This window comes from Sinocyclocheilus grahami, unplaced genomic scaffold (genome assembly GCF_001515645.1).
Source record: "Sinocyclocheilus grahami isolate Dianchi unplaced genomic scaffold, SAMN03320097.WGS_v1.1 scaffold1101.1, whole genome shotgun sequence".
Taxonomy (NCBI): Eukaryota; Metazoa; Chordata; class Actinopteri; order Cypriniformes; family Cyprinidae; genus Sinocyclocheilus; species Sinocyclocheilus grahami.
The window spans coordinates 190,128-203,439 of record NW_015506280.1 but is presented as its reverse complement, the minus strand read 5'-3'; the positions used below and the strand labels follow the sequence as shown (position 1 = coordinate 203,439).

At 36.7% G+C, this 13,312-nt stretch overlaps 1 protein-coding gene across 1 annotated transcript; it reads left to right on the top strand.

Annotated features, from left to right (window-relative positions):
• The first annotated feature begins 4,582 nt into the window (after positions 1-4,582).
• Positions 4,583-13,088, top strand: LOC107566812 (frataxin, mitochondrial-like). The gene is made up of 7 exons (XM_016252359.1): positions 4,583-4,621; positions 4,659-4,795; positions 5,254-5,334; positions 5,450-5,526; positions 6,172-6,292; positions 11,721-11,818; positions 12,061-13,088. The coding sequence occupies exons 1-7, from the start codon at positions 4,588-4,590 to the stop codon at positions 12,197-12,199; spliced, it is 687 nt and encodes a 228-aa protein (XP_016107845.1). The 5' UTR covers positions 4,583-4,587; the 3' UTR covers positions 12,200-13,088.
• Positions 13,089-13,312: the final 224 nt, after the last annotated feature.

The window sequence follows — 13,312 nt, the reverse complement described above, 5'->3', positions numbered from 1 at the left end:
GTTTTTTTTAAAAGTCAAACGTATTTTAACTTGAACGCCACATTTTTAGAACAATGTGTCATGCATGAGATGCTGACAAAAATAGACGCAAATGCATTGTTCAAAACGTGTGTTTACATAGAAAAACTATGGAAAAGTAGCATCAGTAAATTAACATCAAATTAGCAATTAGCATGACTAAACAGAATTGCAAAAATTTCATAGGAAAAAGTTGTATACAGACAAAAAATGTCACCTTTAAATGTGAAGTTATTCACTAATCATTTTCTCTTCTCCCAAATATCATCCATGTTTGCGTTCAATTAAAAAATGATGCCATCGAAAAGTCATGTCAGATTTGACAGCAAGCCAAACATCTGTTTGCATATTTTTATTTTGTTAGACATTGGAATTCAAGCTGAAAAACTACAATACCCATACTTATATATATATAATTTGATTGTCATTCGCCATGCTTTATGGAATAGTAGTTATTTCCCTCAATAAAGCCGTTAAGTGCAAAGACCTTTGCCTTCTTGTCTGATTTTTTGAAAACCAACGAAACCAACGCAGCTGAAAAGTGGTCAGGCACTAATGCATTCTATTCTGACTGCAAGTTTTAAATATACTGTATGGCTTTCAATGGAAAGACAGTTATCTGATTTAGGCAGTACTTTTCTCTCATCTTGCCAGTAGTGGATCAAGAACTATTTGGCACACCCATTTGATTATTTCCAGTAAGTGAAGTATCTACATATAGTGTTAACAGTGGTATTAAAACATAAAACAATTTCCAAACAAGCTATTCTGGTCACATTCTAAATAAAAGAAGACCTACCCTGAGGTCAGTAAAGTTCAAGAATGCATTTCATTATGCTTTTACAAATGTCACAAGACACAAGTGAACATGACCGCCTGCTAAATAGCCTACAGGCTGAAACAACCTCAGGGAACATGGTTATGTAACGTGTCAAATGAAAACTGCACATTTTTCTATGGGTCAATGGGAGAAATGGCCTTTGCCTTTTACTGATGCAAGCTAGTATTAGAGTCACAATTAACTGAATCATCTGAGTTTATATTCAGGAACGCTGTGAGACTGATTGACCTGTAGTCGTTCAAACTAAAGAGGTTCTTGTCTCGTCAACCTTTGGCTCAGACATGCCATCATCACAGGTTCGTTATGTAATTCTTTAGCCATTAGCAGTGGATGTGTTTTTGCAGACATTTCTCATTTGCATCTGCTGATTTCCCATTCAAAAGCACTGGCTCGATAACCTTCAGCAGTGAGAGCTGCATGAAAGACCAGGGAACGTGAAATCCTATGCTAAACATTGTCTTTCAGCTCTCTCAATATTAAATAATATAACCTTCACTGGTGAATAAAGTAACACAGCTTGCTTTGCTGCAAAATTATCCACTAATGCCAACTTAGCACAAAAGCTGCATCTGAAGTGGCATATTTACCATAATAAAGTGCATTTACACTATTTAATGTGTAACAGAAGCAGTATAAATATATTTACATAAAAATGGCAAGTGCAGAAATAATGTTAAAATAATTTTAAATATAATTTAAAAAATAAATTACAATGAAAATATTTTAGATAATTTGAAATATGAAATTATGAACATGAAAAAAATTAAAATGTAAAATTATTAAAATAATTAAAAAAACGTATTTATCTAAAAAAAAAATTTTTTTTAAAATACTCCGTCATGACAATAACAAATTTTAAAGCTGCACTGATGCTGCATTTCTTTTACACAGAACCAATGCAGCATCAGAGCTGCCACTTATACTAGGGGAGCTGAAGTAGGCCAAAGCTGCATGTTTTAGTATGATTTTTATTCTGCTATGCATAATTATGCAGAATCTTGTATAGGCACAGAGCCTGACCATACCAGTCTTAACTAGGCTCTGTAAAGGGGCCTTAAATAACACATACGAATCACTGTGTTCTATTTAATACTTTCTGTCCCAAATGTAGTTCTATTAGTGAAAAGGTCACCATCAAATCCCCCAGTATAGGTATAATAATGATTATGGTGGCATAATCCAGCCAGAGAGATGGTATATTACACATCAAGCTGAAAAGAGTATGTCACATCCCATCCCAGCTCTTCTGCACTGATCTAAGAGCAGCTTCGTTAACGTAAACTGTGGTCTTTTTTCTTATGCTGATATAAGCTGAGGTGGTAAATCTGGTATGGGTCAGCCACTGTATATTGGCTGTCTGCAGTCTGAATACTAGGGAGGAATGTAGCATGCCACTGTGGGAGCAATAAAAAAAATGTGCATGGGAGTGAGACCGCTGGTCACGACTGCTGTTCATCATTCAGCTGCAGCTTTGAAAGGCTCCAGAAAGATTCCAAATGAAATGAAATGATGTTGCTTATTGATCTGATTCTGACAGAGGACTGGGATGCAGATGAAACTTGTCTGTAAAAAGAACATGAAGCACTTTTTGCATTAATCCACAACACAACCTCATCAGGTTGCATGTGAGTGACATGCAGTAATCAACTTTTTTATTTTAAATGACATTTTCTGTAAAAATAATCCTTAGTCAGACAGAGATATTACAGATACATCTGCAAAAAATACAATGAAATATTACCAAAAAATCCTTGACCTCTTGATGCATACAGAAAATATGGACAGTATACATACAATATACTGCAAAAACAGTAGACAGTTATTTTAATATATAATTCTGAACATACCTCATATTTTTGTTATGTGTAAATAAGCAAAACTTGCACGCAACATACTGTATAGTACACAGCATACTGTACAGTAAGAGCACAAATGTGCCAGAATCAGACAAACTTCTGATACAGAATTATGCAGTTCAGTACTGCTGCAGAAGGTTTTTGGGAACAGCCACCCGGAAAAGGATCTGCGCAAGAGACACTGAGCTTCGATTAAAGAAACCGCGATCACAAATACTGGAGGAATATTTCTTCTTCCTCTCATTGTTCTTTGCTGTCATGCGGTTTCGTGGCTCCAGGTACAAAGCTTGTCCAAACAACTGTCCAGCCAGGGTTATTTTCAACATGTGTAAAACTTATGAGACTTTTCTCATAACCTCATTTGATTCATTAAATTGCAAACAATAGCTATGAACATGTAATATGTTTTTTTTTACAGCTTTTTTCAACACATATGTTTGCTACAGTAATAAGACCAGCCTATATTAAATCTGGATAGTTTGAAATACCATAAATATGCAGGTTTTCATATATATATAAAAAAAAAAAAAAAAATTTAACTACCAAGGAAAATTTTGACAATATGACAGAAATTTAGTTATTGTGTTCTATTCCACTGACATCATAAAAGTTCAATCAATAAAGGGGAGACCGGGGCTAATTGTCACACTTTTTAATGAGCATTTCTCAGTTTGTGGTGTATATGCACATACTGACTAGGGAAAAAAAGCTATTTAACATGTTCACTGTTATTGCTCAGAGACGCATTATACAATTCACTGAACTCAGATTAACCTTTTGTGCCAATATAGTTACTGAGATATGACCCTTCTGCCAATTTACCATGTGACAACTAGACTCCGTCTCCCCTACTTTAATGTGTTTGTATAGGATTTTTCAATCGGAAACGTTTAAAGGAGAGTAAAACATGCAAATGTTTTATGTATAGGCTGCACACTAGATTTTCAGATGCAGTCAACACATCTACAACACCTCGTAATATTTCTGAGAAAACACTTCCCTGCAATATTACGTAATTTTGCCACTCTTAGAGAGCAGCCTATACTCTTAAAATGTAAAAACAGTCTATGTTATGATTTTGCAATGAACAAATATAACGATAAAATTTGAGTTATATTATTATTTTTTTTTTATTGGCTACTACGTTATTTAAAGTTTTTTTCCCTACATGCGTACTCATAGAAGTATGCATAAAATATTCATATAAATCAAATATGACCTCTTGCCAATATGAGAGCGGAAGAACACACCGCTGAACTGGTACAGGTGTATGTCCATCTGACAGCTTCAGACAGGTTAGCCTACATCGCAATAAACATCATTTAAAAAATATCTTACCTGTATGTCTTTTTGCGCGGGGCTCTGTCTTGCCTTTAGAGAGAGAGAGAGATTGATTTGAGTGCACACTGATATTCCGAGACTTGTAGTGTTTCGCTCACTAGAGGTAAGTGTACTCAGTGTCCCTTTACTTTGTGGAATCGTTAATGAAGGCGACTGAAGTCATACGGAGTCTCCGCCTCCTCCTGCGCTTCAGAGAAATATTTTTCATTCCAATAATGCCAACACGCTTGTTTTGATGCCACCTAATGGTTTGAGGTCTTAATTTTTTTTTTTTTTACATTTTTCTGAATTAATTAAAAAAATTAAAAAAAAATGTAACTTTTAAAAAGAACATAAAAATACAGATTTTGTTTCAATACACTTTTCAAAATAAAAAAACAATTTCACCTTTGAAAGGACATAAAAACAACAACAACAACATAGGAACGAAAATCGGAATAAAACAGACTTTTATTATGTTGGGACTTGTATTTTGAAATGTCACGAGGGCTGTCAAAGCGTCTCCACACTCCAGTTCAGCTGGTGGCGGTAATGCACCAAAAGTTGGCTAATAAACGCTACAAGAAGAAGAAAACGAGACCTGTCAAAGCGGCAGTAGCCGGAGACTTGCATCCTTTTAGAAGCTATGTCAACTTCAAGGTTAACTAACAAGTTTTATTGTCATCTGCTTAGCTTGAGCTCCACATGGAAATGTCACCAACAAGCCTCCAGACTGTCAACGATGAGAAGTGAATTTGAAGTGAGTGAGTTGTAAACAAACGTTTGGGGCTGGTTAGCATGACTGAATTGTCAATCTGCGCCGTGATGAGATGTATGCATGTCTCTTATTATAGACTCTTTATTTGTCGTAAATCTCTCTCACACTTTTTATTTTATTCTAGAGAGACAAATCTATTATATAAGATCTGGATATGACTATATAAGATCTGGACAGACGTGACACAGACAACTTTACAGGCTCGAGATATTTTATTTAGGTGCAAATTAAACATACCCTAGGCTGTAGTTTAGCACTTACATTATACTTACTTCATTCTGGTCTTTTATTATCTGAATTGTAGTCCTTTTTTATTTAACTTAACTGTTGTAGGTAAACAGTGTAACTGTTTGTGTATTAGTTGTCAGAGTGTCTTATCTTTAGGTCTTGATATTTGCTTGATGTGAAAGTCTGTTTTATTTGTGACCCATTTGTTTTAGTCGATATGTGGTGACCGATTTAGGAGGATTTCTTCAGCACAGACAGTTACGAGGACCAGTGTATGTGGAGGACATTCACAGGTAACGAACACAGACCTTTTGTGCCTTTTTACGTTTCTAAATCAAGTCTCAAAATGTGCAAAAGTTTACATGAACCTCTTTTCCCAATATTATCTGATATTTAAATATTTTAAAGGGGTTTGATTGGATTCTGAAGAAAAGGGAACTCCATTTAAGCACACCTCTTGGAGAAAAAAAGGCATTTCAGTTCAGGTAAATAGTGTTTACTGAATTCTCAGGGTTAAGTTTAGTCTTGTACTAATCACTGACCGAGCGCAAACACAATATTTGCAATATTCCTTTTAAATGTATTATGCAATATGATATACCAGTTGTGATTTACCATTATCATTACAGAGCATAATATTTACAATATTGCTTGTACTTTTATTATGCAATAAGATATACCAGTTATGATTTATCATTGCGTTGGTCTTAGATCAGTGGTCAGGGTTTGTTCATTGTAAGATTGTTGTTCAAATAATTGTAATTTTCTACTGTAGGTTGTATTTTGTTAGGGTGTTAAAAAAAGTTATTTGTTTATATACCAAAAGTCCCAGCAATGTCAGCCTCATAATTTTTTTATTGCTCGCATTCTTTGAATAAGAATCTAAATGGCTTAAAATAATCAGCCAATGCAAAGTTCTTAGCACAGAAAACTAAGTGGGAGAACTTCCACAATTGGTGGCTGACTAAATACTTTTTTGCCCCACTGTACAAACCAAACAAATATTTTTAATGCAGACAACTATTAACAAACCACTTATTTTTATTATTTATACAGCATCATTTTCACTTGTATTTCTGCAATGATTGAAAACTATTATTTTCTTAACATACACTGATTGTTTTGTGTAGAGCACTAACAGATGCAGAATATGAGAGACTAGCAGAAGAGACACTGGACGCGTTGGCAGAGTATTTTGAAGACCTCACAGATGAGAGCTTTACTGGAATGGAGTATGACGTTGTCTTCTCTGTAAGTACACATGCCCATATTCTCACATCCTTACAGGTTATGTCCCTGTGGTGCTTTTACATCTCAACCTTATGAAAAGTTTGCTGTGCCTAGATGTCCAGTAGGGGTCAATGTTGGTCTACATTAGGCTGTGTGCAACCCATTTCTTTGGATGAACCAGGATCTTCTATAATTACAAATGTGGAGTAGAGCCATTTGGAGGTGTAAATTGATTTCAAATGTATGATATTATAGTTATGTTTCGATCAATTGATATAGAACAAAAAAAGCTATTTGTGAAGCAGCCTTTGTTGCAGTACCATGCAGAGAAAATGCACGTCTCCTGCAGGATTTATGAAGGCTGTAAACGGCTTTTAGCATGTTATTGTAAGACTGAACTAATGCCACTTTCAGTCTTTTCACACATACACACACACACACACACACACACAGATTTTTGTTTATTTATTTAACAAATATTTTACTCAAACCCAGTGAATGATTAAATCCATGCACTCATTTCTGTTAAATTTAAGCGTCTGGTGGGTGGCCAGCAGGCCCTGGTGACAGATTGATTGGTCATTCACACTCCTCACTCTCCTCTGGCTGGATAAATGTCAGGTGGTGATTTTCCTGTCAGCTACTTACTCTTAGCGGCCAGTTTTTACACCTCTCTATAGCCTCACGTGCAGCCAGCAAACACAGACAGCTGCAGCCATCTCGTTAAATGGGATTCAGAAAATTCTCTTTTTGCACACCGACTCTGTTGCTACAGTTAGGATGATATAATGATACTCTTTAGATCAAACATTCGGACCGCTGCAAGCGAAGGCGTGGTTGACAGATGGAGCAATGTTCCCAGTAAAAAAAATTACAGGAGGAAAAGGCTTTTTTTTTTCTTTTTTTTTGCCGTAAATGTAATTTATTCCGAAGCAATAGTCTCATCAGTGCTCTTTCAGGTCTTACTTTAATCTGCATATTTGTGATATTTGCCTTAAATTGATTTCTAGGATACTTTTTAATTTTATGAAGGGCAATATTTTCATAACCTTATTAAATGTATGTCATCATTTGTCAAATTCTTAAGTTTCATCAGTACATTCAGTTAGAATAATAAGACACTGTATGGTTGTTACCATTCAAATGAAATCAGTATCAACAAACTCCATCTTTCCACTGCAGAGGAAACAGAAGCTGCATCAAAAGTGCCATTTAGATATACTTACTCAGACGGTTTAATGAAGATAAGAGGTTCTACAAGTGCATTTACACAGTAAAAATTGAAAATGCATAAATAATGTTTTAAGATTAATGTTTTACTTTTTTAACATACAAATATGAAATGTTGGAAAAATGCAATGATACTTTTAAATATGAAACTTAATGAATGACTCATTGATTCAACCGATTCGTTCAAATGGCAGATTCATTCAATAAATGAAGCAAATGACTGTCTTTATGAATGGCTCACTGAATCATTGACTCACCCAATTCGTTCAAAAATGCTTAATCATTCAGTAACGAAATGCTGTTGTGTGTTGCTCGGAGATGTTCTGCTGTGGCTTTGCTATTTTTGTTAGTAAAATGGAGCAAAAACTGTCAATAATGTGTCTAAAATGTAAGTCAGTTAATATTAACTAGTTTGTTGAACTACTGTTGTATAAAATCAATGTCACATTTGCAGTCGCGCTAATAGTCTGGAAAAAATCACTCGTGATGTTGCTTACCTGTATTATATACTATATAGAATATTTCTTTTTTTTTCTACCACAGTATGTTTGTTTCTTTGTGTGTGCTGTTGCGCTTCTTAGTTTTGATTTCTCCACGAGTCAGTCAGGCTGCACAAGCCTCAACTGAGGTGACCTTGATACTGTCAATGCATTATCCGTTATCAGTCACTGTTTACACTAGAAAAAAATTAAATCAGAATCAATCTCGTCAAAGTTTCGGTGCTGCCCTAGTTATTGTTTGTTATTGTCGTTTTAATCATGTTACTTGTCTGGTTGGGCAAGTAAAAGTCTCTTTCACTTGCCCTTTCACATATTCCACTTGTCCTTGAGAAGCATTAATGTTTAGCCCTATATATATATACAGTGTATATATATATATATATTCATACATCTATGGTGGGCTCCACATAAGGGGAGAACTACCAAGCACAGAACCAGGTGACAGACCATTTGTCTGTCTAGGGAAAAGTCCTTATTATGAATAGGGCAGTGGATTAATACGCATATGGGACCATATAGGGAGCATAGGGAGTCACCATCCCATTAATAGAGTTTACTAGAGGGATACTTACAAGTAATGAGTTCTTAGAGTGAGTTTCTCCTCCAAAGTCAGCTACACAAGAGTGCTTGAATGATGGAAAGGCAGTCCGGGGTTCATAAAAGGAAATGACCTGGACTCAAAGAGTGCATATTGTCACCTCAGAGAGGGGAAGGACGTTATATGCATCCCCCCCCCCCCCCCGCCCCCAGGGGCCTGTGTCGTGACGTCCCCGGCGGGCATAGTCAGTTGCTGAACACAGTTCCTGCATGCTCCGAGTTGGGATCATCCTCGTGCAGATCCTGGCCTAAACACCTTGCAGGACAGCTATGGCATGCAGAGTGGCACAGTTTGTCCAGAAGCTGTATAAGCTCTTGCCCCAAGGAACGAGGTAACTTGGGTGCTCTGGATGGGAGTCTCGGACGGCCCTACCAGGTGCACCGCAATCGCTCTCTCCGTCTGGGGACCCCCATATATCCTTTTGCTGGACCGCCATCAAGGGTGGTGAGAACAGAAGGACCGATGTATCGTGTTATGGCAGAAAGGTGCCTTCCACATTTTCAGCACTTCCGGGAGGAAAGGAACTGGGGTGGAGTGTGACAGAGTTTCACACTCGGTCTCCAACAACCAACCAACCGAGAGAGCCCAGGTCAGGGTGGAGGAGTCCACTCAAGCCTGACACTATCTGCTGCCCTGGTAAGCACTGTTGGCATCTCAGCATCAGGCTCAGACTGACACACAGCACCCGGAAGGGCCAGTTAAGTAGAGTCATCTGCTTTTGATCAATCAAATCTGGCAAAACTGCTCCCGCAACATCTCCTTGCTCTCCATCAGTGCACATCATCGAGGCCTCATACCTAGAAGTAGAAGGGCCCAGACGGGAAGCAGCTGAGGTGATTTGCGGTCTTTCTTTAAAAAAAGAATGCGAGCACAACGTGTCGATAGCCATGTCCTCGCAAGAAGGACATAAACCATCCACAAATGCTGCTTCAGCATGGGCAAACCCCAAACACTGAACACCGCAATCGTGCCTGTCAGAGGGTGAGATGTACAAACCGCAAAAAGAAGGGCACAGAAAAGCATGTTGTAAACGCACACAAATCCACCTGTGAAGCTCTTTTAGAAAAGAAAATTTCTCTTTTAGGAGGAAATTTGCTCTCAAAGATCGCCGTTGAAGCACCCAGGGGTACTCTCACTACACTTATCTGTGTATGAGCAAGGGAGAAACCACTGCTTGTGCCATAGATCCAACGATGAGGAGATTGAGAGGTGAATGAAGTGCTGCATCGGCTCAGAAGAACAGAACGAGTGAGCAAATGCCACGCTGGCCTATTTATACCCGGATATCCGGGTGAGTGGCCAGCCATGCAAATTTTGCTCGCAAATTTCATTGGACATTTCTCAGTAGCCACTTTCACACAGTAAAACCAGTATATTACCATAAAATTACCGAAACGACTTTACCGATAAATACAAAAATGTGCTGGTCACACAGTCAATGACGTTCCATCTTTTTACCGGTAAAGCACCATTCACACATCGGTTTCAAAATACCGGTAAATTCTGTGACCTCATTAACCAGAAATGACCTCTAAACGGCTGCACCTCCTGGTGTTGTGTTTGTAAACATGGAGGGGGGTATACACGGTCAGTCATTTTGTTGATTCATTTCATTTTTGTGTCAAACATTCACATTCATGCAGCTGGTTTTTGCCCAGAGACATAGTATTAGACAACTTCAAAGTGAATGACACAGTACAGAGGCATCAGAATGTTATGATTGGCCCAGAGTAGACATCTTAAGTCAGCGCGTTCTAACTTGTACGTGCTCCTACATAACATTACCAGTAAATTACCTGGTAATCTGCTCTGTGTGAATGCAGAATGAAGATTACCGGTAATTTACTGGTAAAGTTACAACTTCTCATACTGGTAAATTCGTTCTGGCAATTTACTGGTATGAGAAGTTGTAACATTACCAGTAAATTGTTTATGAAAAGGTCCTGTTCACACATGATCTCTTAACGGTAAGTAACCGGTAATTTACCAGTAAAGTCTGTATGTGTGAAAGGGGCTAATGATGTCAGAGGTGTCTGGGGTCCCAAGTGTGACCCCTAGTGTTGGAACTTCAACACTGTCGAAGCGACAGACTGAAAGGGAACTAGTGATGTCCTGCAGCCGCACATGTGCTGAAGTCATTAAAAGCAAGGGCCTCTACACTTCCTACTATTCTACATATCCTACTATTCCTATTTCTGGCAGCTGTAACCCTCCAAAATTTAAGTTGTAATCTTCTTTCATGCTACAGTGGTTACTGTTCTCTAATTTTGATCACTGTCACTTTTGTTGAAATGCTTTGACTATATTGTCAAACATGTTAGTATAACAGTGGTATACCCACAGCTAATATTCCTTCAACTTTTGAGCAAAGAAGATTAGCAATATTTGAGAAAAAAATAATGTATTTGTAGATTGTTCTCTAATTTTGATCTCCACTATATATGTGTGTGTGTGTGTGTGTGTGTGTATTATAAATATAATTTTAAAATATTTACAGAAAATTGGGGGGAAAGTAATTGGACCCGTTCATTTATTTAAAAAATATTTTATTCCTACTATTCTACATATCCTACTATTCCTATTTCTGGCAGCTGTAACCCTCCAAAATTTAAGTTGTAATCTTCTTTCATGCTACAGTGGTTACTGTTCTCTAATTTTGATCACTGTCACTTTTGTTGAAATGCTTTGACTATATTGTCAAACATGTTAGTATAACTGGTATACCCACAGCTAATATTCCTTCAAATTTTGAGCAAAGAAGATTAGCAATATTTGAGAAAAAAATAATGTATTTGTAGATTGTTCTCTAATTTTGATCTCCACTATATATGTGTGTGTGTGTGTGTGTGTGTGTATTATAAATATAATTTTAAAATATTTACAGAAAATTGGGGGGAAAGTAATTGGACCCGTTCATTTATTTAAAAAATATTTTAATTTTAACAGTTATAATTATGAATTATAAATATAATATATTAAGTTATAAATATATAAGTATAATTTATAACAAATTCTCTTTGATCCATTCAAGGTTGTTCTTCCTGTCAGTGGCGCCATTTTAGTGTTAAAGCCACAGACTGAAGCCATCATATGATTACATGTATGTTACGTTTCTTAACAGAATGGAGTGCTGACAGTGAAAGTGGGCTCTGATCACGGTACATATGTTATCAACAAACAGACACCCAACCGACAGATTTGGCTCTCCTCTCCGACAAGGTTAGACACTCATTTGTGAATGTTCATATGCTATGCTTAACTGTTTAATCAATTTAATGTAAAAGAGTTGGAACTGAATCAGCAAATTTTTTGCTAACATATTTTATTTACTTAAAGTGACTATTATTATTTGGCTTTAGAAATGGTATTTCTTGCATTATATATTTACAGTGTAACATAATTAGAGCAAGTATATTCAGTTTTCAGCTGTGTAAGACATTTCTGAATGTTTCCTTTCTCAGTGGGCCAAAACGCTACGATTGGACGGGGGAGCGATGGGTGTACACTCACGATGGCATGACATTGCATAATCTGCTCTCCAAAGAGTTGTCCGTCATCTTCAGATCAAATATAGACCTGTCACATCTCCTCCATTCATGATTAGACCAATGTGAAGAACAGACACTGTTATAAATCCTTTCCACACCAGTCCTCTTGTGACTCTCGTGATCTTTTTGGTTAAACAATAAGGGTAAGAATTTAAAACTCTAGCTAATGTTCAAAAAGACCTTCTGGACTTGAATATTTTAATGGTCTTTGCCTCTTTTAGCATGACATTTTTTTCAAAAAACACCAAATCCCAAACAAGTATAGACCCCGGATAAACCGAAGAGATGATTTATTTGTCTAAATCAAACCTGTATGCAATTATAAGCTTTAAATGCACTCAGAACAGCAGAAATGGCTCTCATAATCAAATCCCTGTAAACCTGTACCTGGTTAGATTAAACCCAGATTAAAGAGATCACATTTAATGGCTCTTAAACCAGTTGAATAAGACAAATGGATACAGATTGTTTTTTTGGAGGCTGTATTTATCTGCACGTCTGGCCCTGCTTGAACTAGAGGCTGCTGGCTAGATGCGGGAAAAGAAGGGGATTATGACAGACAGATGAAGAAGTTTTTGCTTTAAAAGCCCCCAGTTAGAGCCTTTATTCAAGAGTTATCTGTGAATAACAGCATCACATCTGATCATATTCCTCAGAGCTTTACCGGCACCCTCAGATAATTTCAAAAATACCAGCCCAAGTTAACATCAATCCGCCCGACAGGTAAAGCTGTGTCATTAACTCTGGTGATACAACATAGTTGATCATTACTCCCCAGACGCCTCTTAGCGTAATAGCCCATATATTGCAACATTAACTTGACACGCTGTCCATGCAAATGTTGAAATATGAGATGGATTGCACTGATATGTTTGATGTCTTCATTGGGGTTGCATGATGAAACAATGGCACATCTGCCACCGTTCTGATGTCTGATGTATTTGTCCATTGATGCATTTGTAAATATAATAGGAAATATTATTTAAAAAAAAAAAATTATTTTCATTGTATACACATTGTGGTTTATGGTTAATTTTATCAGTTAGTAGTAGTAGTAATAATCATACATTTTTATAAATTAATAAAATAATATAACATCAATTTTTAATAAAAACAACAATACATAAAATATAACAATATAATTCTTAATAAAAAATGCAAACTT

Excerpts from the sequence above, each read along its gene's own strand:
- LOC107566812 (XM_016252359.1), top strand. The coding sequence starts at position 4,588 with ATGCACCAAAAGTTGGCTAATAAACGCTACAAGA. Across the intron at positions 4,796-5,253 it reads CGATGAGAAGTGAATTTGAA|TCGATATGTGGTGACCGATT; the intron begins GTGAGTGAGTTG and ends CATTTGTTTTAG. Across the intron at positions 5,527-6,171 it reads AAAAAGGCATTTCAGTTCAG|AGCACTAACAGATGCAGAAT; the intron begins GTAAATAGTGTT and ends TGTTTTGTGTAG.